Genomic DNA, 27,561 nt, shown 5'->3' on the forward strand with positions numbered 1-27,561 from the left:
CTGGGCCAGGGAGAATTAGCTAATAATTCCAGTTCTGAATTATAGTTATTCTGAAATCTTGTATCTGTTCAGAATCAGTGTGTCATTTGTAAATTTTAGTGTCCTAAAATCATGTATAACTAATTGTTCAAATATCACAGTTATTTTTTTCTTATAATAAAAGTACAATTGATGCTCAGATGCCATTTCTTTGCAGGTAAAATTATGCGGCGGGTATTAAGGAAGATTGCCAAAAACGACCGAGAGCTGGGAGATACCTCAACAGTGGCAGATCCAGCAGTTATAAACCACCTTTTCAATAATAGGTGTGAAACAATACTGTAGCAGGGCCCTCCCAGAGAAACAGCAGTAACACAGGAAACTTGGCGAGAATATGGGCACCATCCAGGCAATGACTGTGTATTCTTCCAGACAGAGAAGTTGCTCCATGCTGAGCAGAATGTAAGATGCTGTAAATGAAGACAAGAAACTGGTGCTCCAAGATCCAGCCCGCATTTTGTGTTGTAGATCTAGCTGTCTGTGTCCCTGCAGAACTGTGTGCATTATGTTGTAGACCAATACTGCATATATGAAATTCCAGCCTCATTCATATTGTACAGAACAATTATATTTTAACTGTCATAAACCTGTTTCATAGATTTTTTAAATTATTTTAACCTGTTGCAATGGGCAGAGCTAGAAGGTTGGAAACATTGATATGGAAAGATGGCTTTGCTCTTGAGCTGTAGTCACAGGCCTTCAAAAGTACTTGGGAGACTCACAGACTGGCCGGGAACCTTCATGGTGAGACATACTTATTGGAACAAAATATAAGCAATCTGGCATTCACTTGAAATCTATTAACAGAACTCTGGCTATGGGAGCTTTTAGAGGATTGTCATGAAACTGTAAAACTGGAAAAAATAATGTTAATTCTACTTGATTTTGATCTGGAGTTGACCGTTAGTGGCAGTCATCTTCCTCCCTAAGGGGGGCAATGCTGTCTAGGAATTTGGGGGTTTGTAGCATGAGAGGTTGTTTGTATGTATATAGCTGAATTTTCTCAGAGTAACTCTTCTTTACTGGGAGTGAATATTACTGTAGGGAGGCTATTGTCATGGAATGCTGTGTTCCTACAAAGTTGTTCCATACTCTGGATGGATCTCAGCTTAACAGCGGTAATTGGAGCAGTGCCAGAATCAGCTGAATCTGGATGGTAAGAAGGCTCTTTGTTTTCCCATGTGAGGCCCACAAAGTGGGAACTGTGCCCTATGTGGATGAAACCACACCGATTCCCGTTGGTGATTATGACAGCTAGAAAGAACTATTACAATTGTGGAAATTCCAACATCCAACTATACGGCCAATTTATACTTCCATTTCTCCAGGTGATCATGGGTGTGTCCAGGTCCAAAATCAAGTCGGAGCTGCTTGAGAAAGGGAAAACAACACTGGGTACTAGCCCATGCAGAAGGGGCCATTTCTCATAGTCAGATGAACGACAGGGGTAATTTTCATGTTTCAATAGACTAATAAAAGTATGTAATTGCAATAATGGACATCAGCGACTGGTGTGGGGATATTCTTCCTCTGTGACTTTGTATTGGAAAAGCCATGCATGTGAACTTCTGCCAAAAGCTAGGTGTTAAATGTTGGTTGCGATCACAGTGCTGTGCCATCCAAAAACATCTGCTTTGCCCATGTAATAGTTTGCAAATTGGAACTGCCTAAAACAATACCTCCCCTAAACCATGTCCTTGCTGATTAATGTTGCCCTAATCTTGACTCATCTTATTTCCTCCCTGCTGTTTAGTATTCTAAATGCACTTACCTGTGGTCTGCAACATCAGTGTATATTTTAACCCCCATATCCTACAGCATTAAAGCTAGGCCAGTGGCTGCTATGTGCTGTTAATAGGAAATAAATCCTTTATTTTTAATCTTGGTCTGATATGTATTTTCGTTGGGAAATGGCTAGAATTCTGATTTTAATTAAATAAAAATCAAAGATCACAGAATAAACCTATAAATCCTTGAAGGTATGCTGTGTGTGTGTTGTTTTTAAATGGGAGCCTTATCTGATTTTTGTTTCATAAAACAAATTAGCTTTTTGTAAAATTTAGACTAGGATTTTCAGACTCCTTGGAGGTGGTGTCCTAGTTTGCGCTGTTTCTGGTATCTGGCTCAGTGCTTTTTTGATGAACATGTGTGAATGTAACAGGTGGGGAATCACAGATCTCTTGATAAGAATTTATCCTATCATAAGAAACCCTTGCTTAGATTTAGGGCTAGTCATGAGCAGCATTAGTTTACCCCCCAGTATAAGATTATTTGATTAGAATGTGACCTAACCTATAACAGTTTAAAATGCTCAGTAGAATTAGTTTCATGTATTCTAATTATTCCATTTCCATGCCCAAGTGGAAATGGAAGAAACTTCAGATATGGGAACACTCCTGGATCTGGGTGAGGTTTATCAACTTTTAAGGTTTCAGATGTATGTGTTTTCTTATTATATTATTCGCACTGAGAAATCAATTTAGCTCTTTGGAAATCCTTGCATATTTGCTTTTAGGAAGCTGTAAAGACTTCTTTCACAGAACGTTTGGAGGAATATGGTGTTGTCACTGAGGGTTAATAGAAATGGTAGATAGCATTTTTTTGTATTTAAGGTGATTAAGTTTGATGAAGTAATCTAATTTTTTATATGAACATACTACCGGTAATAGCATCTGTGCAAAAATTCTACTTAAGGACCTAGTTGAACATCAAACATGCTTATTTTTTCTTACATAGACAGAACTATATAAAATTGTGAGGATATCCCATTGTCCTATGGCAATTCATCTCATGTACTGGGATGAGGGGGGCCTTAGGGGGCAACCGTCATATTTCCATGTGCAAACAATGTACAAATAAACCACAACTGAAGATTTTAGTTTTACCTGGCACTAAAATACTGAACTAAAAAGAAAAATGACTAGAAAAAAACAAGAGAAAAATGAAAAACAATTAGCAGTGGTATTTTCCAATAGGTATTGAGCCCTTTTATTACTGAAATTCATTTGAGCTACTGGTGATGTTTTTGTCATGACTGCTATTCATTGGTCCTTAATTAAGCCATATTTATTGCCCAAGCCTCTCCTCTCCAAAGACATACATTCTCTGTGCATGACATAGGTTTGAAGGTTTGATGACATAGTTTTCACATAAAGAATCCAGATATTTTTTCCTGAACAGCATTGCAAGTTGTATAAACCATCACAATTTAAGCAGCTTAAATTACTTGATAAGTGATTATTCCAAAGTAACCTGTGGTACAAAACTAGCAGTTGAATTAAAATTGTGCTTTTTTGGCATCACACCCTCCCCCCTTGATTTACAGATACATATATTGTGGATTCTCCCAAATTTCAGAAATTCATGTTCCATTTCATTAAAGTTTCTGGAAATTTAATGTAAATCAATTGGGTTATTTCAAAAGAAGATTGAATGCTTTATATATATAATACATATGAACTTGAGTACACCTCATGTCTATTTTAAAGCTAAGCAGTAAAGATATTTTTGGTCACTGATTATTCACTTATCAAAATGGCGCAGGATAAATGACAAGACGTGAATTTTTAACTACTACTTTCACTGTGAACTACAACTAAAGAGTCTTGGGGCCTCTTTTGGCTACAGACATTGTGAGGGCTGCCTTAACGGGTCATTTTCTGATTTAAGCCCTCGTTCCCTAAAGTGCACACTGTTTTATTGCATAATAGTACGGAAATACCGACTAAAATCCTGGTATATACTATATGTTTAATCATCTTTAGGAGACTAAAGGGGCACTGACTGAAAACTGTACTGTTAGTTGCACTGTAGTCATGGTGGTCTTCAACAGGAATGTGAGAACAAGAAGTAGTACAATGTGGAGCAATCCATTTTGTCCAGGAAAATCTCCAGTGCCTCCACATAGGGCATAAATATCGAAAATTATCAAATCAGATGCATGATCCTTTTAGCAGGCACTTGAGGAACAGGGCATTTAGTTACATTTTTGCAGTCTTATCCAAGTAATATCTAATCAGAACATCAGCTTGTCCATCCCAGAACCAAAAAATAAAAAAGGTCAGAGGCCCGTGAGGTACACCAAGTGGGAAGCAGTTGTAAGCGAAGGTCAAATGGATGTCATTACTGTCAAATAGAGACAAAATGGTTACTTGAAAATCAGTTCAACTGTGGTACCTTTTTTGCCTTAGTGCTAAGACAGAGGGAGAGATTCTAAGTGTAGATCTGATTGGCAATCATGCCCTTAAAAGAAACAGGTCTCAATTGAAGCACAGTGAGGATGCTGGTGATGAGGAAGTACTGCACTTTCATATCGCGTAGGGAGTATCTAGAACAGCTACTCCAGCAGCTACTCCACCATCTGCATGTTCTACTGCTTTTGTCCGCAAGAGATGACCAGCATGTTTGTTCATTATGAGATCATGACCTTGCCTGCAAAAAGGAGGAAGGGGACCCAGAATAAGAATATTACAAAGCTTAAAACTGAATATCTCTACTAAAATGATGCAGTAAAATGGCATTTGTTTGCTCTTCATCTTTCCACAGAACTTCAGAAGTACAAAATGAATATGATGGTCTAATGGCTGAGAGAACAAAATGAAGTTGAATCCAGATGAAGCCTCTTTGGTGCTAGCTGGAAAGGCCAATGCTTTTAAACAAATTCTATCAAGAGTGTGCAATTTTTTACACACCTCTTAAAAGCTTGGGGGTCTTGTTGGACCAACAAGTGGCTGGGGCAGTGAAAAATGCTTCCCTACCCCAGCTACATCTAGTTAGGAAACTGGTTTTCGGTTTCCAGATATCTGATCTGAATGTGCTGGTTTATGTTTCAGTACCCTCAAAGCTGGAAGCTGCAGCTGGAGCCCAGCTGTTAATGGGGGGGAGGGGGGAGCTAGCTAGCTGACAGGACCATAGCACTCTTAGTCTCAGGGTCCTTAACTGGCTGCTGATTAGTTTCTGAGTCCAATTCAATCAAGCATTGATGCTCACATTTAAAGACCCAAATAAGCTGACACGGATATACTTGAAAGACCAGCTCTCAGCATTTTCTCATGCTGCAACTCCACTTCCCTTCAGCAAAGTCCATTATCAGTTACCCCCTTATTTAAGACACATTTTGCCAGAATGCAGACGTGGGCTGCCTCTGGACTGATCTTCTGGAAGAGAAACTTAGGGTGAAATGCTGAAAAAATTAACACTTGAGTGGCCAGTAAGCCTTCATCTAAAATGGCCCACTAAAAAAACAGCAATTTAGCCCCAATTGTGCCATCTACTGTTGACAAAAAAAACCCTCACCCCTCACATCTGATTCAATTTCAAGCCTCACGTTCTCTTGACCACAATCTCTACTTTGGATACCGCTAAAACTGTTAATGATATGCATAATTTAGCATATTAATGATATTTGACCCCGAAACTGCAGGTGATCTCAAAGGCTTCACAAATGAGAAATATCACGATGAAGCGACAGATCCCTGGGGGATACTTTATACTAGCTGTTGTGGCATTACTATTTTATATGTTGGGGATTAGTATCCAATGAAGAGCTATAATAACATTTCAGATTTTAAAAAATACTCCAAGTCCTAGCTAAAGTATCCTAAAAAGCATCCATTCTACCATATGCAGTCCATTGACGGATTCAAGCTACTACTTAGTACTATGTTCTGCATTCATGGAGTACGCATAGAACTTAACCAGCATGCAATGGAAATGAATGCACTTTTCACTGCACTTTGAAAAGCAGCAGACATATACAAATAATAATGGAAAAATCAAATTGATTGATTTAGTCCATAAAAAAAAGATGCTTTCTTACCGGACGTAGACACCAAAGATGCCCAATTCAGATACACATTCTGATATTTTCAGTGGACTGTGAGCTCTCAGCAAATAATTCAAAGCAGGAAGAGGCTTTATCTTGTCCATGAGAATGTAAGAGGTCCTCTCAGGACTGTCTTTAATCTTCTCTAGGACTTGTTTAAGCTCAGCACCATACAGATTGTTCCCTGGCAAAGTAACAGCAGAGAGCTTAATACAAATGAAACAACCTGCAGATACAGTTGTCCCCGAAGCTGCTTCCCCACCCCCCACCGCCATCCACAATATAAGTAGCCAGCAGGCAGCCTATCATTTTATTATGGGGACTGCTGTCAAGACGAGAGATCAATTTCCACATTCAAATTTAGGCACTGGGAGCATTTCACAGCAACATTAGAAGCCCGAGGACCCCTTTTTCCCCAATAGGGAAGGTGTGACCTCACTATTTAGTGGGTCACTCCCCTGATCTGGCCCAATTCTACATTTCTTTAAAAAAAGAACATACTATGCACAAAAGACACTGGAACAAAGAACAAATTGTGCAGGATTTTGGAAAGGATGTACTGCACTACAGAAAAGTTCTTTATGACAGAGAACTTACTTCGTGTGCCCTATGATGGAGCACAATTTATAAAAGTACTACAAAAGACAGTTTGCACTTCTGCATAGACCACCCTTTACAGATTATGTGGAATGGGTAAAATGCAACTGTAGGACAAAAACACCTAAAGCTGCTTTAACTCTACAGGGAAAATTCTCCACTGGTTCATGTTTGTGACCAACTTAGAAAGCAAAGCTAGGTAACGTTCCCGTTCTTAAGAAGCTTCTGAAGTCACGAAATCTATGCCTGATACTAAATATTCAGAGACTATAAAAAGAGTTCTCCAGCTATATGTTTACATGGAAGGAAATAAGGTATGAGTTATGATGGCTTGTTCAGCATCAACAGTACTTAATACTAATACTAAAGAAACAGCGCTTCACAATGATCATATTAAAAACAAGCATTGCTATGTTCCAGCTGACTCTCACGAGAGTAGAGAAACAGATGACTAAAGTGTCTCTTAGGCAGGAGAGAAAATCTGCAGCATGGGCTACTCCTGGAATATATACTCACACTTAATAAGCAACTTATAATTAAGAATATTTGTGATAATCAATAATAATTTTGGGTATGCTGTTCAATTGCTTCCACAGCTGAGAAGATTATTTCTGTCTATAATACATTATTTCTGTTCTTATGAAAAGAGGAATTATCACCTAGATAAGCCAAGAGAACATCACAATAGGTGCTCCTAGGTTCTGGTTAATGATAATATTCAGTTCCTCAGTTGGACTCATCATACACAACCAGAATCAATTACCTCCTCCCTCCCGTTGGGGTTTTAAAACAAACCGCTCTGGATCAGCTATAGCCATGGCAACCATCTTATCACCTTCTTCATCCTGAGGAACAAAAGAAGACTAACGTTTTCCTCCATTTAGGATAGATATTTTCTCAATATGTTTGCGTGAAATTCTTATTCTGGCCCCTGGATGCTTTTGTCTCTGAGAAGAAGGGAACTTTTGCGACTCTCAGCTTCAACTTGTTTACAGAACTGCTCAACAGAAAGGTTCAGAAATAAGTTCATAGATGTCGTTATAGGCTGTTATTTCATATAATGCATATAAATCATACTGTATGCTTGTTTCAATAAGAACCATATCTGAGGTTTCAGATTCAGCTGTCTGTTCTGTCAGAGAGTAGGGCTTTCCTTAAACCCATGAGTAACCCGTATTCCCTATGAGAGCTGAGGCAGCCACAGTCCCTGTCTTCAGGAGCAACACAATCTTCTTTGGCCCAGAATATCCTGTCTTCCACCAAATCACCTCTTCAGCTCTTTTCAATGCCAAGTCTCTCTCTGCCTTCCTAACTCCCACTCTCCCTAACTGCCCTTTTGAATTCTCTCCTTTAGAACCCCCCAAGGCCACTCCCCCTTCAGGAGTGTCCCCTCCCACTAGGGATTCCATGCTCCTATAGAGCTTCTTTTGGGCTCCTATCTGTGTGGGTCTGTCACAAAGACCCCAAATATTTTATTATGGTATAACTAGTTCTCAGTAAGGTAAAGGTAAAGGTATCCCCTGTGCAAGCACCGAGTCATATCTGACCCTTGGGGTGACGCCCTCTAGCGTTTTCATGGCAGACTCAATACGGGGTGGTTTGCCAGTGCCTTCCCCAGTCATGACCGTTTACCCCCCAGCAAGCTGGGTACTCATTTTACCGACCTCGGAAGGATGGAAGGCTGAGTCAACCTCGAGCCGGCTGCTGGGATTGAACTCCCAGCCTCATGGGCAGACAGCTTCAGACAGCATTTCTGCTGCCTTACCACCCTGTGCCACAAGAGGCTCTTGTTCTCAGTACTGACTTCCAATAACAGAATTCTATTGCATGATAAAGACAGTTTTCTAAACAAAATAATCCAATGTTGCAATACACAGGAGTTTATTTTATTGAAATATTATACACTTTTCCTACTGTGCTACATCTCTGTAAATGTACTATGGCAGCAGTACACATGCAAACCACAGTTAGGACAAAACACCATTCCTTACCATTTCCAGAGAGTAGAGGCCAGTGAATGTTGCTCTTATTTGAGCTACTGCTTCAGGTTTATTGGGCAACAGCCTTTCTAGTGTTCCTGGTCGGCTCAGCTCCTGCTGAACTTTTTTGGTCCCAGCAAGCTGTGTGGCAATATCAGGGCACTTCACCGCTCTGGACCTCTCCAGCAACAACCGTGCTTCCCAGTTCTTAGAGCAAGAAAAGTATTTAATCTCAGACGAGTTTCCAGAGTAGGCATCTATTCTTTTTTAGGAGTTTTTAATTAGAACCACTGATATTTGACAACTGCACATTGCCAAGCAGAAATTAACATTCAGCACTCAATGCTAACTTATTTAATTACACGCTGTGGAACTTTCCGGAATACAAAATGCTCCAAGAGAAAAAAGAACCAACCAGAATAATCTGATGGGATTTTGGCTTGGTGGTAGAGCACCCTGTAGTTTATGCTACAAGATTCATGTTTAATCCTTAGCACCTCTAGTTAAAGGCTCTCAGGTAGCAGTTTTTACTCTGCCTATAACGCTGCCTATAACGCCCAGTCAGAAGCAGCAATATCGAGCAAGGTAGGCTGAATTCTTTTGGGAGTATAGGCAGGGAGGCGGTCTCTCAAATACAGTTATTGTATTTACACTGGAAACTTCACTCTGCCTGTGACAGGTTCACATCTAATGCAATTAAAGATTCAAATCAATAATACTAACCTGTTTATTATAACTCTTTGGCACGTAACCTTCTCTATAGTATACTACTGCAACTTCCTCCCCATCTCTGGAATTAGACAATTAAAAACAAAATCAACCTCACCTTTGCACTAACATATCAACATGGCCCATAATACGTATAGCTGATCAGCAACCCTCCAAGAAGCCTTCCTCCAGTTTACAGAGTCATTGTCCAACAGAAGGTTCACTTAAGTCTAAGGAAGGGCTCTTGGGCTGGAAGAAGGCTTCAGACTTGAACAAGGTATAAATATTGCACTGAATAAACAAATTTTGCTCAATGGAGTGGGGGGATAAGTGAAGGATCCTTACAATCGATTCGATAGGAGTCCATTTCAGTATATTGTTACAAAAATAAACATCAGTCCTATAGTGTTTTAAAGACAAACAACATTTTTATTCCATCATAAGCTGCTCTGAAGTGGGCTCTTTCCCATCATGGCAGCTTATGCTGGGGGGGGGGGGAGCTGTTAGTCTTTAAACTGCCAAGTCTCCTGTTTTGAAATTAAACTCCATAATGGATTAATTGCAATACATCCTATAGACATTTCTGGTATTCATTGAGAAATACCTTGCAATTGTACTTATTTGATTTTTATCTTGCTGTTTTTCTAAAACGCTCAGGGGGACATACATAGTTCCCTTCCCATTTTAACCTCACACCAACTGTATACAAAGTAAAATTTCACACAATTATAGGAAAGTGATCACCTCTTGAACTAATACAGGGCTTGTATAATTGTTTTATTTATAGGTGCAGGTATTGATGAATTTGAGAAAATATACATAAGCTTTCAGTTGCATGTGTGGGAGTATAGCAAAAGGTATGGGAAGAAACTTTATCTAACCACTGGAATATTACAGCCCACATTTGAACATCTGCAAAAATCCGGAACTAAATTATTTTTGGCAAAGTGGCAACACAATAAATGGCAGAAGCTCACAAGTGTGCATGGTGTACTTGTCCAACTCAATGGCAGATCTATGAGAAATACTTACATATGTAACCTCTTGTCATTATCCAAAGAAGCCTTTTCAAACACATCTTTAAACCTCTGCCGGATCACCCGGATATTCCTTTAGGAAACAAGTAACAAAGGAAATGAAATTTACAACAAAAGATGGATATCTTCAAGTTATAACTGTCAAGAGCTCAAAAATGACTTTGGGGAAGGTGTGCAGAATCAAAACAATTGGGTTAAAAGAATCAATAGTACTATAAACAACAGTACTACTCTAATACAATATGGCAAAAATGGTCAAACTGAAACCTAACTCCAGTGGTCAAGTTTGTTGTAACTGTACTATATTTTAGAGCAAAGGCCCCCAACATATGGCACCCCTGGGCATCTTGGAGTCCTCTAGAACAGTGGTCCACAACCTTTTTAAGGTTGCGGACCGGCGGCGGCAGGGAGAGTGATTGCCCGGCCGCGCATGGCGCGCATGCGCAGCATTCCCGCACACGCACGGACATGTTGTGCATGCGAATTTGCACCATGCATGGCCGCAAACGCGCATGTGCGGCGCAAACGCACATGCACAGGAGTGCCGCGCATGTGCATTTGCGGCCACACATGGCACAAACGCGCATGCGTGAACCGGTCACCGGGCTGTGGACCAGGGTTGGGGACCACTGCTCTAGAACCTTTCCAAAAGTGGACAGGGCCAGGCAGGGCTTCTTGAATTTATGACATTTACGGCTGTGAAAGATGGGCAAGAGACCTGTTTTTTTCTGCCTCAAAAGACTTTTGGTCCCAGAGTCTGCCTTTTGAGTGAGTATAGGAGAAAATAATTAAAAGGACAGGATTTTGCTTCTAGAGCAGGGGGCTGAAAGAAAATCCTTTGCCAGGAGACTGTGGTGTCAGCATCTAGTTGCTTAGAAAACTTGGCTGCTAACTGCTATCAGCACTCCTAAATTATCTTCTGTAATGCATCTGGGGGAGGCATGGTCCAGCTGCATCAGGGGGAGGCATGGTCCAGCTTTGTATTATGTTACCTCTGTTTAAACATCATTTAAGGCCCCAACCTTCACAACGGCATAATACAAAGAGTGGCTTTCAGTGCAAACAGCAGACAGATATTCTAAAACCCAGTGTGACTTGACTACAATTTAACACAATTTGGCCATACAGTAAAAGTGCTTAATGCACTTCTCAACAGAAGTTCAAGTAAAGTAGAGGTCATCAGATCTTCCCACTTTTAATGTATTTTGATTTGATAATTCTGGTGGAACTTGATAATAAAATCACGACATCAAAGTTCAGTCACTTTAAAAAAATCATGTATGTTTTCTCAACATCTGGCCAGAGTCTCTCTCATTGTGCACATGGGTGAGGAGCTCTCACCAGTGCTTCAGCACCAACTGTCACTGTTATAAATAAGGTTAAAAATGGCTAGGCACATGAGAGAAGGGTTCATGTAGAGACAGGTGGGGAAAAAACAGCATTCCCTCCCCCCTCTGCATAACTGCATAAAATGAAAACAGATTCTGCCATTTGAGGGGGTTTTTTTATAGCTAATTCACTACATATACTTAAACTTTGTATATGCAAGAAAACATGTTTAAACAACAGATTAATTTAAAAAGCCATCTTGCTACACAGTTTTTGCTTAAAATGTTGAAACCCTACTATCAGTGTTATGGATAACCTCTCTCCCTCGGATTTTGTGGCTGGCTCCACTGCCCATGGAAACCATTTTGTACTTATACCCACCACCCTGTGGTGTCCTCAGGCTAAAAAAGGTTGTGGACACCTATTTTAGTGCCTAAGTATAGTAAGACAGAAGCAGCTATATGTGAAACACAGTGCATTTCTATTCAGAAAATTAAAAAGCAAGTTTTTTCCATTGCAAAGTGACTTTACATGTATATGAGCATCACACTGTGGACAATTCAGGCAGAAGAAAACTTATCAATTTCCGTGGGAGAGTTAAGGGTTGCTACACAGAAAGACATAGATCCACTTTACGGGACTAATTAAAAGGTTGTCTAAAATACCACATCTTCTTATATTAGACAATTACCTCTTCCACAGCTCATTTTCTACACAGCGTTGGTCAAAAATATTCCTCTGAGTTTCTTCAACCAAGAACATTACCACTGCCCTGAAACAAACATGCATCACTCTTTTTTTGTGTGAAAAACAGGAGAGAAACACAAGCAATGTACACAGACGATCATAGCTAAAGGGGGGGGGGGGCAAAGGCAGGAAAAATAAATATCAGAGATGTCCCTTTCCTCGTTACTCTAGAAGTTACATTGGAGCACTGTGTGAGGATATATGCTTAAGTATCTGCTACGCAGGTGCACATAGGAGAGTACAGGATCTTTCTTACCTATCTGAACCATAGAGTTCCCAAGCTTTTGCAATGCCCATGGAGATTCCTTTGGATGGATTATTGGTCAGGAGTTTTGAAGCTTCCTTGGACTTCCCCAAAACATTCAACACGTGACTGTGATAGTGAAGCAAATATATTTAACACAACAATTCAGAGTACAATTAATGTATATAACCTTTGTAGTTAACCAAGAAAAACTTTCAAGAGTGCAGTATATAACAGAGTATTTGTTCTCAGAGTATGACCACTGGTCCAGGGTCATTTTAATGCAGGGTCATTTTAGAATGGTCCGGGGTCATTTTTAAAATGACCAGGGTCATTTTAGTCCAGGGTTATTTAAATGCTCTAAATAATCATCAATACTGTATGGATATAATAAGTCCATGGACAGTTCCAACTGCAATTTATGCATGTGTGTGTAGATAATAGTTATTTGTGCAAACATAATCATAAAATGACCCAAGAAGATTCAGATTCCTATATTCTGGACTGATTTTACACAGGTCTTCTACAATTGCACTAAAGGAATTGGCATCAGCATTCTGAGAAGTTCAGTTTTCAGTTTTAAGAACTATGTACCAGGTTGTCAAAAACTTTAAAATATGTAGATGAAACCTCAGAAGTTAAAAAAGTGACTGAGCAGGATTTCCAGTGGATGAAAGGAGGGGCTTCAGGATCTTCCTCATTGCCCCTCACTGTATTAGTCCCTGACTAAATAAGGTAAATAAAGTATGAGCCTCTTGTGGCGCAGAGTGGTAAGGCAGCCGTCCGAAAGCTTTGCCCATGAGGCTGGGAGTTCAATCCCAGCAGCCGGCTCAAGGTTGACTCAGCCTTCCATCCTTCCGAGGTCGGTAAAATGAGTACCCAGCTTGCTGGGGGGTAAATGGTAATGACTGGGGAAGGCACTGGCAAACCACCCCATATTGAGTCTGCCATGAAAACGCTAGACGGCGTCACCCCAAGGGTCAGACATGACCCAGTGCTTGCACAGGGGATACCTTTACCTTTTAAATAAAGTACATGGACACGTAAGACATGGATAGGATTTTCTGTACAGTAACAATAAGCTGCATTGCTGAGAATATGCAGCATGATGCAATCCTAAGGAGAGTTACACCATTCTGAGAGCACGTGGAGAGAGCTACTGGGGAGAGTTGCTGCTGACCAGGTGAGGCTATTGTGCTGCCTGGGTGAGGTGATTGCTGGGTAATTGTTGGGAGGATTAAAAAGGGCTGCTCCTCACCAGAGGCGCGAGCCAAGAGACAAAGGGCTCTTGGCCTGTGGCTCTTCGCCTGGGGTTCTTGGCCGAGCAATTAGAATCAGTAGATTATATCAGTAGATTATATTTGTCTAGTACTTCCACTGCCTAGACATTACAATGGACCTCCAGGACACTCATCCCATCATCTGCAGTGAGTGTGACATGATTGCCTTCCTCCCAGAAGACAAGATGGACTACAGCTGCCCCAAGTGTAAGCTGGTAAGACTTTTGGAGGAAAAGATTAGGGGACTAGAAAACAGAATTATTACTCTGACCCAAAGTAAGAAAGGGGAGGAGTTCATAGTCCAGAGCTCTGCAACTTGGAATAAAGACAATACAACCAGTCCTGAAGAGGATAAGGAGATTGACCACAATAGGGAGCCTCTGCAGGCAGTTCGGAAAAAGACTGAACGGCGAAGGGCAAGACAGTTCTCGGGGCCTTTGCAGCTCCAGAATAGATTTCAGGCCCTTGCAGAGGAGGTGCAAGGGTCAACAAGGGAGGAGGTCCCAAAACAAAGTCCAAGACAAAGGGAAGAGGCCACGGGGACAGAAGGAAATGGAGTTGAGAAGAAAAAAAAAAGGAGAGTACTGGTAATTGGAGACTCCCTGCTAAGAGGAATGGATCGCCATGTGGCTGGGCCCGACCCCCTAACCCGAGAGGTGTGTTGCTTGCCAGGGGCGAAAATTAAAGATGTTTCAGAAAGGCTGCCCAAACTCCTCAAATCTACGGATCGCTACCCATTTGTGATGGTCCATGTGGGAACGAATGACATGTCCCTGAATACCATCGCTCCTATTAAAAAAGACTATCAAGATCTGGGGAGGAAGCTCAAGCAAATGGGAGCACAAGTGGTATTCTCTTCAATCTTGCCTGTCAAGGGAAGAGGAATGCGTCGGGAGAGGAAGATAATGGAGGTGAATCACTGGCTGCGTAGTTGGTGCCGGCAGGAGAGATTTGGTTTCTGGGACCATGGGATAGGCTTTCTTGAGGAAGGCCTACTAGCACCTGATGGACTGCACTTATCGAAACTGGGGAAGAATGTGTTTGGCAGGAACCTGGGGAGATTCATCAGGAGAGCTTTAAACTAAAGCCACTACGGGAAGGAGACGATCAACATAGGGAGTGTATGGAAGGAAAACAATCGGAGGCAGCCCAACCGGCAAGGCCAGCTCATAGGGAACCAAAAGTAAAAGGATTCAGATGTCTTTATACTAACGCCCGAAGCATGGGCAATAAAAAGGAAGAGCTGGAACTTCTCATGCTGATGGAAAGGTATGATCTAGTAGGCATCACAGAAACTTGGTGGAATGATTCTGATGACTAGAATATAATGGTGGATGGATATGAACTGTTCAGAAAAAACAGAATAGATCGAAGAGGTGGAGGAGTGGCACTGTATGTGAGGAAAGGGCTTACCTGTCAGGAAATTCTAGTGAAGGAGAGCATATCTACAGTGGAAAGCATCTGGGTGAAAATAAGCGAGGGGAAAACAAACAGTGTGGTGGTTGGTGTCTGCTACCGACCGCCTGACCAACGAGAGGATGTGGATGCTGCACTTTGTGAGCAGCTTGAGAAAATATCCAAGCGGCAGGACCTTGTCATCATGGGTGACTTCAATTTCCCAGATGTGTGCTGGGAAACAAACTCTGCGAAGCGTCCTCAGTCATGTAACTTTCTGACCTGCCTGGCTGACAATTTCATTTATCAAATGGTAGATGAACCCACAAGAGGTTCAGCCATACTGGACTTAATACTGACCAACAGGCAAGAGTTGGTGGATGAGGTGAAGGAGGTGGGGACCCTAGGGGGAAGTGACCATGTCCTCATAGAATTCCTTTTGAGATGGAGAGCCAAGGAAGCTTGTAGCCAGACGCGGATGTTGGATTTTCGTAGGGCAAACTTTAATAAACTCAGAGACATGATGAGTGTCATACCATGGACTAGAATGCTGGAAGGGAAGGGAGCATGCGAAGGGTGGGCGCTACTCAAACAGGAGCTATTGCATGCTCAATCAATGACTATCCCAGAAAGACGAAAACACTGCAGAAGCTCTAAGAAGCTTATTTGGATGAACAGAGAACTTCAAGAGGAACTAAGAAAGAAAAGGAAAATGTTCAGGAAATGGAGGGAAGGACAGAGCTCTAAAGAAGAGTACCTACAGGTTACTAGGCACTGTAGATCAATCATCAGAAAGGCCAAAGCTGAGAGTGAGCTAAGATTGGCCAGGGAAGACCACTGTAACAAGAAAAGATTTTTCAGTTATGTGAGGAGCAAACGTAAAGTAAAGGAGGCAATAGGCCCACTGTTGGGTGCGGATGGACAAACTCTAACGGAAGATGCAGAGAAAGCAGAAAGGCTTAGTGCCTATTTTACATCTGTTTTTTCCCACAGGTCAAAGTGTTTAGGCACATCTAGAGATGGCCATAGCCAAAGGACAGTGTCTGGGTGGCAGGTTAACATGGATAGAGAGGTTGTCGAGAGGCATTTAGCTGCACTGGATGAGTTCAAATCCCCTGGTCCGGATGAAATGCACCCGAGAGTACTCAAAGAACTTTCCAGAGAACTTGCACAGCCCTTGTCCATCATCTTCGGAACCTCTTTAAGGACTGGAGATGTCCCGGAGGACTGGAAGAGAGCAAATGTTATTCCGATCTTCAAAAAAGGGAGGAAGGATGACCCGAGAAACTACAGACCAGTGAGTCTGACCTCTGTTGTGGGGAAGATAATGGAGCAGATATTAAAGGGAGCGATCTGCAAACATCTGGAGGACAATTTGATGATCCAAGGAAGTCAGCATGGATTTGTCTCCAACAGGTCCTGCCAGACCAACCTGGTTTCCTTTTTTGACCAAGTAACAGGTTTGCTGGATCGGGGAAATTCGGTTGATGTCATTTACTTGGATTTTAGTAAAGCTTTTGACAAGGTTCCCCATGATGTTCTGATGGATAAATTGAAGGACTGCAATCTGGATTTTCAGATAGTGGATAGGGAATTGGTTAGAGAACCGCACTCAAAGAGTTGTTGTCAATGGTGTTTCATCAGACTGGAGAGAGGTGAGTAGCGGGGTACCTCAGGGTTCGGTGCTCGGCCCGGTACTTTTTAACATATTTATTAATGATCTAGATGAGGGGGTGGAGGGACTACTCATCAAGTTTGCAGATGACATCAAATTGGGAGGACTGGCAAATACTCCGGAAGATAGAGACAGAGTTCAACGAGATCTGAACACAATGGAAAAATGGGCAAATGAGAACAAGATGCAATTTAATAAAGATAAGTGTAAAGTTCTGCATCTGGGTCAGAAAAATGAAAAGCATGCCTACTGGATGGGGGATACGCTTCTAGGTAGCACTGTGTGTGAACGAGACCTTGGGGTACTTGTGGATTGTAAACTAAACATGAGCAGGCAGTGTGATGCAGCGGTAAAAAAGGCAAATTCCATTTTGGGCTGTATCAACAGAGGCATCACATCAAAATCACAAGATGTCATAGTCCCATTGTATACGGCACTGGTCAGATCACACCTGGAGTACTGTGTGCAGTTCTGGAGGCCTCACTTCAAGAAGGACGTCGATAAAATTGAAAGGGTACAGAGGAGAGCGACGAAGATGATCTGGGGCCAAGGGACCAAGCCCTATAAAGATAGGTTGATGGACTTGGGAATGTTCAGCCTGGAGAAAAGGAGGTTGAGAGGGGACATGATAGCCCTCTTTAAGTATTTGAAAGGTTGTCACTTGGAGGAGGGCAGGATGCTGTTTCTGCTGGCTGCAGAGGAGAGGACACGCAGTAATGGGTTTAAACTTCAAGTACAACGATTTAGGCTAGATATCAGGAAAACGTTTTTCACAGTCAGAGTAGTTCAGCAGTGGAATAGGCTGCCTAAGGAGGTGGTGAGCTCCCCCTCACTGGAAGTCTTCAAGCAAAGATTGGATACACACTTTTCTTGGATGCTTTAGGATGCTTAGGGCTAATCCTGCGTTGAGCAGGGGGTTGGACTAGATGGCCTGTATGGCCCCTTCCAACTCTATGATTCTATGATTCTATGATTCTAAATCTGAGGGGTATAACTGTATTTAGGATTGCAACAAGAGCCTCCCAGTTTGCTGGCAACATACCGATGTACCGCAGCAGTCCGTGATGCAAGTCCTCCAAAGCTGGCAGCAATGGTATTGATTTCTACTTGCTTTAGAGCTGGAGTGCTGTCTGCACCATGATCAAACATGTAGTCAGAGCGATTGATTCCTAAAACCACCGACTGAACGAGACAGAAAGAGGTGTAGCCAGGCATCACAAAGCACTCTATCTGGAATTGTATTTGTTAACTAGCATCTGCTACAACAACCAGCTGATTCACATATTCGGGGTTTAGCCTTTCTGGAAACATAACACAACTAGAAGAAAAGCTCTAGCATCCATCCACCCCCCTCCCCCCGGTGGCCCTGGCAATGCCTTGCCAGGCCACGGCCACGCTGGTCAGGGCAGGGGCGAGCTCTGGTAGGCACTTCCAAACAGGGAGGTGGAGGCAGTTAGGAGTGGGCCATCCCCTACCCGATTGGTGCTCCAGGGCAAGTGACTTCCCAGGGACCCAAACAGTTAGGTGATGAATCCCAACTCCTCCCACCATCCCTCTCTGGCTTTATTTATAGTACAGATACAGATGCTTCTGCGTTCAAGTGAAAATTACACTGGCAATATAATGCGTCAAAAGTGCTAAGTAAAAGATTTTATATTTTATCCAGACAGCAAAGAAAGCTACTGTATCAGAAGGCTGTGTAAGTGCCCATTAGAAATAGTTAATGGGGTTAGAATTAGATCAGTGGGAGTAGCTTCTGTCTTGGCTGCTACCCTGGGTATAGACATACCTAAATCAACTAAACAATTTAGATATAAAGCCAAGTCTTACAGATTATACAATTATAATGTATTAAGGAGAAAATTAGCAAGAAAGACTTTTATACGGCATACCTGAGTAACTCCTTCTTTCAGCACTTGCCTGTAGATTTTAAAAAGCTGAGCTGTGAAGTTATCCACTTTGATAGTACTAGGAAGGACAGAAGAGGAAGATCATATGCTGCATTTAAGACGGCTATGACAAAACAAGAACGTTATCTAAATGATCTCTTGTTTTAAAAACTTGACAAAAGAACAATATTTTTTGCCAAAAAAATTCAAAGTTCTAACCTCAGTAGCAACGGCAAGAAGATGTAATCTATGCTGTGACCTAGGGAGCAGGAGCAGCAAGTATCAAGAATTCAAATGGTCTTGACATAAATGATGGGATCACAGTATTAGGAGAAGTATGGTTCGGGTGCCATGATATCCAGCTCCCAACACTGACATTCTGGCCAAACTACATTCTATGGTTGTCTCTGTACTCTACAAATTAAAGTTCTAAATTCTGGAATGGAATCTTATTTTGTAGGGTAAAAAACAAACCATAGTTTGTGGTTCAGGTACAATGACAAATTATGGTGAACAATGAAAGTCTCCTTGAATGACAGGTAAGAGTCCCAGGACGATATACCGTAGTTACTCGCATATAAGCCGACCCGCATATAAGCCGAGGCACCTAATTTCACCACAAAATGCTGGGAAACCTTATTGATTCGCATATAAGCTGAGGATGGTGTATGGATAGTGGCTTTTCCCCCTTCCCTTTCTTTCTGGCCAGGATCTTTTTTCACTTTTCTTCCCACCCTCCGCCTCCTTCTTTCCCCTCCTCCTCCCTCTTTCCCTCTGACCATCTTGCCTTTTTATATCCAATCCTGTGCTCCTTCTGTTCCCTCCACTTTTCATTCCTTTCTTCCTTCTGCTCTCTGCTCTCCCTCTGAGACAGAGTCTTCAGAGCTTCCTGCAGAGCTTCCTGGAACACGTGCTAGCCTCGTTATGGCACTGAGGGGGAAGGCAGACACTGCTCTTCTCTCCCCTCCCAATGTCCCTCCCGGGCTTGCTGCTTTGTTCCTGCTTCTGTTCTTCAGGCAAGTATACTTGTCTCCCACCCCCACCCTCCTTTCTGGCAGCTTTTTAAAATACTTGCATATAAGCAAAGGGGGACTTTTTCAGCTTTAAAAAAAGGGCTGAAAAACTCAGCTTATATGCAAGTATATATGGTAGTTTGTTATTGTTTAAACCGTGACTTGCTCTATAGAATTCATTTATTATTAATTAGGCTTATTACCTGCCACTCCTAGACCGGCTCGTGGCAGGTTACAACTTGTCAAAACCCAGTAGACCCCATTAAAACCCAACAAACCAATTTGGACATAACACACCATAAAATTGTCATCAATCCCCTAACCCCTAAAAACACCTACTATATAGAGGAGTGGGAAGAGGGAGCATAGATGATGATGTTATCACTTACCCTCTAAGCACATTAATGTATTCTGAATCACTTTCTAAACTTCTAGGATACACCTAGCATTTTAATAACTATATGACGGGTTGAATGTCTTTTGACAAAATTTTACCTAAGGAGGCAAGAAAATTACCCTCTATTTTCCAGCCATTTATGTTCAAGAAGTTAAATGCCTTTCAAGAGAAGGCAAGTATGTGAATGACTGGAAGACACGGAGGAATGCAGGACTGAGAAATACAAATAAAACAGTAAGTGCAAGAAAATGTATACGATTAATGGAAGCTTTTCATTCAATATATTATTTAAATATAATATGATATATATACCTGGCAAGAGTGGACTCCAGGAATTCCGTATTTTGGCTAACTTTATCCACAAGCAGATTAAAATCTTGCTGTACTGAATAGGCTTGCTCAAGGAGGCTGCTTGATACTACAGATGGGAGCAGTGTAAAGGGAGCATAATTCACAACCTGTTAAAGAGATAGTAATGAATGTATCAACTACTATCTCTCATTCCCTTTGCACAGGGAATTTGCAACACATGCAGTGGTGTTACAAATCCTGAGCCCTGGAGGCAGACATCACCACAGCAGCAGTAACCAGTCTTACTAGCATAGGATTAAAACAAGAGAGGAGCCCAAGGAAATAAAATGTTGGTTTACATAAACTAAGATAATTAAAATAGAGTCCAATGGCGCCTTTAAGATCAACAAAGATTTATTTGAGGCATGAGCTTTCGAGTGTATGCACTCTTCCTGAAACTTTAGTCTCAGACTTTAGTCTGAGAAAGCGTGCATGCGCTCAAAAGCTCATGCCTTGAATAAATCATGGTGGGTCTTAAAGGTGCTATTGGGCTCTATTTTTGTTGGGCTACTTCAGACCAACACAGCTACCCACTTGAATCTAAGATAATTAACACAGCTTTCCAGTTTTTTTTTTAAATTAGAAATAGAAAGCCTGATATAGTGGGCTGGAACACAGAGGGAAGTTCCGCACATTGCCTACGGCCATTCCTCACTTTCTGGCTCTCTCACTTTCCTCTGTTGCCTTCTCGCACTCTGCATGTCTGCTTGAAATGGCGGAAGAGAGCAACGCGCTTTACATGCGACTCTGCTCCGCCTGTCAATCAAGCCAGGCAGCCAATCCCCTTTCTCCATGCTTTAAAGAGCCTGCAATGCCAGTTAATTTTTTTAAAGTATAACTTCTCCATTGGAACACGTATGCATCTAATCATAGTGCTTTTTTTAATGTCCCTTTTGGAATCATGAGCCTTGAAGCTTTTAAAAATTAATCTTGTGCCCGATTTTTTTTGGGGGGGCGGGACTTTAGAGAGGTATGCTTTGTGTTTTAAGTGTGTGTGTGGGGAGGTTGCTTTGCATGCACAAATTAATACCTATTCATCGTTCCAGGCAGTTTACAAAAGAAAACAAAAACATAGTTCTCAGGAGAAAGGAGAGGGAGGTGGGTGCAAGGGGGGCATTGGAGGCTGAGATAGCGCTACTTTGGCTTCCTTGGCTTGTTGCTTGCTGGTTGCTCTCCTCTGGCTAGTGCTACATAATTTGGGGAATCCAATTTATGCAATTCCCCAGGTAGCGCTCTAAAATGGAGGATGTAGCTACCGGTTTGCTGCTTGGACACTGGATGTTGGCGACGTCATGTAAAATGCCAAAAATATGGCATCTGCATGAGGTAAGCATTTCAATTTATTTCTTGGGTGCGGAATAGGCCTCACTGTCTCTTTCCTTCTTTTTCATCCCATCTCAAGGTACATAAAATTAGACATGTCTAAGCATTTGAATGGAATCTAGTTTTCAGCTTACATCAGATGCATTGGGGTCATCTTTGGTCCTCATTAGAACACCTTCAAGTAGTGCTGCGTCCACTGCAATTGGGGCCACGGACTGAATGAGCTGGTCATTATGCAAAATATCTTCCCAAAGAGCAGTCATTACAAAGACTAAGGAAGAAGTCTCTACACAACTGAAAACAAAGAACCAGAATCACAAAGCATGAGAATAGCTCTGCTCTACCTTGCAAATAATTTTTTACAGCTTTCTTTGTTCTTAGAATTAGGAAAATTAATTTTTAGGCAGACAACATGTCCACTGGAAACTGGAATTTCTTTTGTCGTTAACAGAACTTAACAGGTTTGGCAATGGAGATATCCTATAAATATATCCTTTTCAACAATCCTTGCACAGAATCCCCCCACTGTGATCTGGTAAGCTATTTTGAACAGATAAATGATGAAAAAAAAGGGGGGGAATCCATATCACCTTAGTTTTGAACTTTGTACCTATATATTTGATACACTTGCATTATACACCTGACACGATGCTTATATTCTAAGTCAGTCTGTAAAACAAGTTAGCCCAAGTGACACTGGATTGACTGGATCAGACCTAAGGTCTTGGTAATCACCTTCAAGACTATACACCGGGCCCCTGAGAGACCGCCTCTCTGCCTACATCCACAAGAGCCCTACGCTCTGCCATGTCCAACTGGATGGGGGTCCCTGGCCCCAAAGAAACACGTCAGACCTCAACAAGGGCCAGAGCTTTCTTTGTTCTGGCCCCCAACTGGTGGAAAGAGCTTCCTGAAGAGATCAGGGCCCTGCCTGAACTCCCAGAGTTCTGCAGGGCCTGCAAAAAGGAGCTCCTTCACCAGGCATATGGTTGAGGCTGACCGATCCAACAGCATCTGCTGGGCACCCCAGAAACCCCTCTCCACTATCATAATTCAAATCAATCACCTACAGGATCAGGGTTAGAAGTGAAAGCAGTTATTATGAAATGCTGTAATTCTTGTCTTCAGTCCTGGGCAGAGTCTGCACTTATTTTCTTTATTCCATTGTCAATCCTGTTGAATTCAGATCGCTTTGAACTCGATTCTTCCTCCCCCCCCCCATTGAAACAGGAAAGTCTTCTGCACGTGGTTAGGATAGTTCAGAAGGGGGGAGGAAGCCAAGCCTCTTTCTTTCTTTTTCTTGAAGGGGGGGGGGGGAGAGGAGCCAGGCAGGGAGCCTCATTCTTTTCTTGGAGGGGTAGGGGAGAGGATCGAAAAAGGCAGAGGAGGGAGGAAAAATCCAGTACCGACAGAAATTGAGAGAAATTAGGGGCTTCTCCTTTAAGGCAAGCCTGTCACATGACCAGGTGTAGCCTATCAGAGGTTCTCTACCACGGAGCTTTCTTTCCCAGTGGATATTGAGGATTAAAAGCAGTCTGAGATATCGCACAATGAAGGTAGGGTCACTCCGGATCAATCCTTCTTGCTGCAGAAGGAAAATTTAAATCGCCCTAAATCCAAACGGAAATCGCATTCTGTGTAGAGGGCAGGGACTGAATCGATCTGGGGTTGGAATAAAAGCTCCGTGCAGTTTACACCCAGGTATCCATTGTTATTGTTGTTCTGATGTTTGTTGTTCTGATGTTTGATGAGAGCCAGTTTGGTGTAGTGGTTAGGAGTGTGGACTTCTAATCTGGCATGCCGGGTTCAATTCTGCACTCCCCCACATGCAGCTAGCTGGGTGACCTTGGGCTCGCCACAGCACTGATAAAACTGTTCTGACTGAGCAGTAATATCAGGGCTCTCTCAGCCTCACCCACCTCACAAGGTGTCTGTTGTGGGGAGAGGAAAAGAAAGGCAACTGTAAGCCGCTTTGAGACTCCTTTGGGTAGAGAAAAGCAGCATATAAGAACCAACTCTTCTTCTTCTTCTTCTATTGTTAATTTACACTGTAATATCCCAATGTTTTATGTAAACTACCCTGAGCCTCGGGGGGGGGGGGTATAGAAATATAAGTAATAAATAAATTGGCCAAGTAAGAGATTAACCTGGCTATTGCTCATCCGAAGCCAACCATCCATCCTCTATACCCAACTCACAAAAGCAGACAGTAATGCAGTATGAACTAGATAAATATATATACAATAAACATACATTGATTTTACATCTTGTAAGCAGGGGTGTAGAATTGTGGAAACAGATACTCATACTAAAATCAGAGTCCAGTGGCACCTTTAAGGCCAACAAAGATTTATTCACGGCATGAGTTTTTGAATACAAGCACTCTTCCTCAAACTAAGACTAAGAGTCTTTGCTCTCGAAAGCTCACCCCTTGAATAAATCTTTGTTGGTCTTAAAGGTGCCATTGGACTCTGATTTTGTTGTGCTACTTCAGACCAACACGGCTACCCACTTGAATCAGATACTCATACTGCAAGCTTCTGCCCCCCCCCGCCCCAGTCCCCGAGGAGTTTCTGTATGTATGCTTTATTTTTAATTAAAATAATGGAAGAAATATTTTCCATCACTGGCAGTTTCCAAGCAGTGGCTGGACAGATACTTATCCTGGAGGCTTTAGGCTGATTCTACATTGAGCAAGGGGTTGGACTAGATGGCCTCTATGGCCACTTACAACCCTATGATTCTACATGAGATACATGCACTCTGCTGTTTAGTTTCATTTATTTACAATATTTCTATGTCACTTTTCCAACCAACTAGGGTACCCAAGCCATGAACATTAAGACATTTAAAAATCAGTATGTAAAATATTCAGCAATAAAAACATACAGAAATATGAACACAGTACAACCAAGAAGGGCCCCCGCTTTCCCCCCTTCCTCCTAGAACTCCACCAGAGCGCTCTGGACCTGTTGTGCCATTGCACTGTTGCAGTGTTGTACTGTTATATTATATTGTTATACTGTTACAACCACTGTTATTAATTATTGTATGATTACTAACGAAGACTGTTTCATGTATTGTTCATAAGTTCAATGTAAACCGCCCTGAGCCTCCGGGGAGGGCGATATATAAATATAATAAATAAATAAATAAATAAGATCCACAATAAAACAAAGATCTTCATTTGCTGGCTGGCAAATGACAGAGAGAGACAGATGAATCTCCCTCAGATGGTGGGGGTGCTTGGAAAAAGGCTTTTGGATATGACCAGAGTGGATGGGTAGGTTCATACAGAAGGTAGTCCTTAAAGTTTGCTGGCCCCAAGATATCTAGGTCTTTGAAGGTCAACACCATCACCTTGAATTGGGCCTGGATGCAAATCGGGAGCCAGTGTACATGGAACAAGATTCAAGTGATTTGGCTCCTTGTGAGACTCTAGTCAGCATTCTGGATACAGCATTTTGTATTCACTGGAGCTTATGGACAGTCTTCAAGGGCAGCCCCACGTACAGTGCATTGCAGTAATCTAACCTAGATGTTAGTAGGGCATGTACAGTGTGAGTTTCTGTGTTTTTATGGAATTTCATACATTCTTTTAAATGCTGTTTTAGTGTTCAAATATTTTCATTTTTGCTACCTTGAGAACACCATATGTGTAGAAAGGTGGCATAAAATATTTTGAATATTACCAATAAGGTATTTTCCACCTAGGAAGGATCACAGCTGGTGATCACAGCTGGTAAAACACCCCTGACCACTGCTGCCCCGTTTATTCAACAGGAGGCCCAGGTTAAGCAGCACCCCCAAGCTATGAACCTGCTCCTTTAGGGTGAGTGGGAAGCTCATCAAACAAGAGATGTTCCTGTTCCTGGGTCAAGCCTTTCACCCACCAGTAACACCTCTGTTTTGTATGAATGGAGCCACAATGCAAATGTCACACTGTCATCAATTTATCATGCTGTTCTTTTGTGGCAACTTTTAGGCTGTGTCTGCATAACCTGCCTGCATCCAGCAGTTAACATAGTTAGTATGAGCTCCCAGAACACAGTGAGATTCCTGTGTTTGTTCATATTGGACAGGTTAATATAGTCTTGCTAGGCAGGGGGGGGGGGGGGGAAGGATTGTGTTGATGTCCTAATCATGTCAAAGGGCTCTGTCAATTCTTGTTTATTTTTAAATGTCGTTCCAGTGCATATCTAACGCTTGTATCTCTTGGGTAGAACTACGATGCATTAGCAATGAAGCATGAATACGCTACCATTATTCATGTGCTAACAAGTAGAATAATTAAGCCCCCAAGGATGTAGCTCTTGATTTGTCAGTTAAAGCAGTGATCATGTTAGATGAGAAGAGCTTCTTCAGGCTGACAGCTCAATGAGGCCATTTACCTATATAATCACAACTGCATGCAAAAAGGATCCAGTCGTTTAACTGGACAAGTTAAAACAATAACTGCTAAAAGTAACAGGAACATGTATTCTGCTTTTATGACACAGGTATTTGCCACTCCCTGCCTCCTGTACCATTTCCTTCTATAAACTAGGGAGATCTTTTTTTTCTAAAAGTGCACACTATTTCCTGGGAGATAAATGTGATTTCAATATACATCTCCATTATGCATTTTTCCTCACAATATTTGTACAGGTGAACAGTGAAAGGGGGAGAAACGTCAACTCATGGGGTAAAAGCATGGCCAGAATTTTGTTTTATTTTGCAAAAACTCGCAAAGGCTTCAGGCAAGCCCCGAAAAGAAAGTCAAGGGGCGCTTCAAAAGAAGTTTTTTTCTCAAACTGCAAAGCAAATGCTGAGTCATTTTTGGTCCATCTGGGACACAAATTGCGTTTAGGCACTTGGCTCCTTCTTTCTCGATCAATAAAACTACTTTCTAAAGCCTCCCAGCCGCTCCCCACCAGCAGTCAATAACTAATAGCAATAACTTAAAAAACAACAACTTTAAAACAGCGTTTTGACAGCTTCGTTCGCGCAGCCTCTCAGGAAATCTGTGGCCCGTCCTTGCATTGCTATGTCGACCTTTACCTCCTAGTCACGGGCCCCCTTTCCCAGCCCTCCCTTCCCTCTCCCCCCCCCCCAAGGCAGCACAGGCTCCCCCCGGTCTTTAGGGGCGCGAGCGGGGCAGAGTGGCACCCGTGTGCCCCACGAAGAGCAGGCTGCGCAGAGGACCCCCCCCCGCCTCCCCTCAGAGCGCGGCCCCCTCCTCAAAACTGCCCACGCAGCCGCCGAAAGGAGACCGACACTAGCCGGCGGCCGCCTCCCACCCGTCGCACTTATATCCGGGTACCTGGAACCACTCTCGTGCAAGTCCCCGACCGTGACCGCTTGACTCTCCGGGATCGGAGAGCCAGACGCCGCCTTCCGGGATTGGCTAGGCTAACAGCCTATCAACGGGCGGAGGCGTCTTTCTCGGCTGAGTGGCAGGAGTTTTGATCAGTAGCCGCAGAGACAGGGCCTTCTCCCGGAGGGGTGGAACCAATGCGAGAAAAGAAGGCGGGTCGCGCTCGGTCGCGATCCTTTGGCCACGGAGGTTTTACCGCGTGCATGGTGCTCGGGGCCATCCTCGAGAGCGGGCTGAGCGTGTGTGGGTGAAGGGGCAGGAGATCGCCGATCATGGGTTTAACGTGGAGGATTTCGGAGATCGCGGAGTTGTTGTTTGCCTGCACCTCATTGGCTGGTTTGAATTCAGCCTAGCCTCTGTCACTGAACCACCCAGGAT

At 42.5% G+C, this 27,561-nt stretch overlaps 2 protein-coding genes across 5 annotated transcripts in view; one reads left to right on the forward strand and one right to left on the reverse strand.

Annotated features, from left to right (window-relative positions):
• ACSS2 (acyl-CoA synthetase short chain family member 2) overlaps positions 1-2,017 on the forward strand; it is a 49,994-nt gene extending 47,977 nt beyond the window's left edge. For both annotated transcript variants that reach the window (XM_077335253.1, XM_077335255.1), the window contains one exon: positions 197-2,017. In XM_077335253.1, the coding sequence (XP_077191368.1) occupies positions 197-324 (128 nt within the window). In that variant the 3' untranslated portion in view covers positions 325-2,017. The remainder of the gene's footprint in view (positions 1-196) is intronic.
• Positions 2,018-3,001: 984 nt separating this feature from the next.
• GSS (glutathione synthetase) lies at positions 3,002-27,548 on the reverse strand. Of its 3 annotated transcripts, none has more exons than XM_077335258.1 (13): positions 27,380-27,548; positions 21,962-22,121; positions 20,466-20,611; positions 18,747-18,822; positions 17,897-18,036; positions 12,517-12,633; positions 12,205-12,285; positions 10,180-10,257; positions 9,163-9,229; positions 8,452-8,646; positions 7,224-7,305; positions 5,858-6,047; positions 3,002-4,470 (listed from the first exon to the last, which is right to left on the reverse strand). In XM_077335258.1, exons 2-13 carry the CDS (start codon positions 22,088-22,090, stop codon positions 4,347-4,349), a joined length of 1,425 nt encoding a protein of 474 aa, XP_077191373.1. In that variant the 5' UTR covers positions 22,091-22,121; positions 27,380-27,548; the 3' UTR covers positions 3,002-4,346. The 3 variants fall into 3 exon arrangements, with proteins under 3 accessions (XP_077191373.1, XP_077191372.1, XP_077191371.1); XM_077335257.1 differs by lacking the exon at positions 27,380-27,548 and adding an exon at positions 27,130-27,245; XM_077335256.1 differs by lacking the exon at positions 27,380-27,548 and adding an exon at positions 22,759-24,128.
• Between the last annotated feature and the right edge of the window lie 13 nt (positions 27,549-27,561).

This window comes from Paroedura picta, chromosome 4 (genome assembly GCF_049243985.1).
Source record: "Paroedura picta isolate Pp20150507F chromosome 4, Ppicta_v3.0, whole genome shotgun sequence".
NCBI lineage: Eukaryota > Metazoa > Chordata > Lepidosauria > Squamata > Gekkonidae > Paroedura > Paroedura picta.

Bases quoted from the DNA above. Each gene is read 5' to 3' on its own strand.
- GSS (XM_077335256.1), bottom strand. From the start codon at position 22,877: ATGATAGTGGAGAGGGGTTTCTGGGGTGCCCAGCAGATGCTGTTGGAT. The intron at 12,286-12,516 runs GTAAGAAAGATC...TGTTTGTTTCAG, and splicing joins GAACTCTATGGTTCAGATAG to GGCAGTGGTAATGTTCTTGG. The intron at 10,258-12,204 runs GTAATTGTCTAA...TGTTTCCTAAAG, and splicing joins GAAAATGAGCTGTGGAAGAG to GAATATCCGGGTGATCCGGC.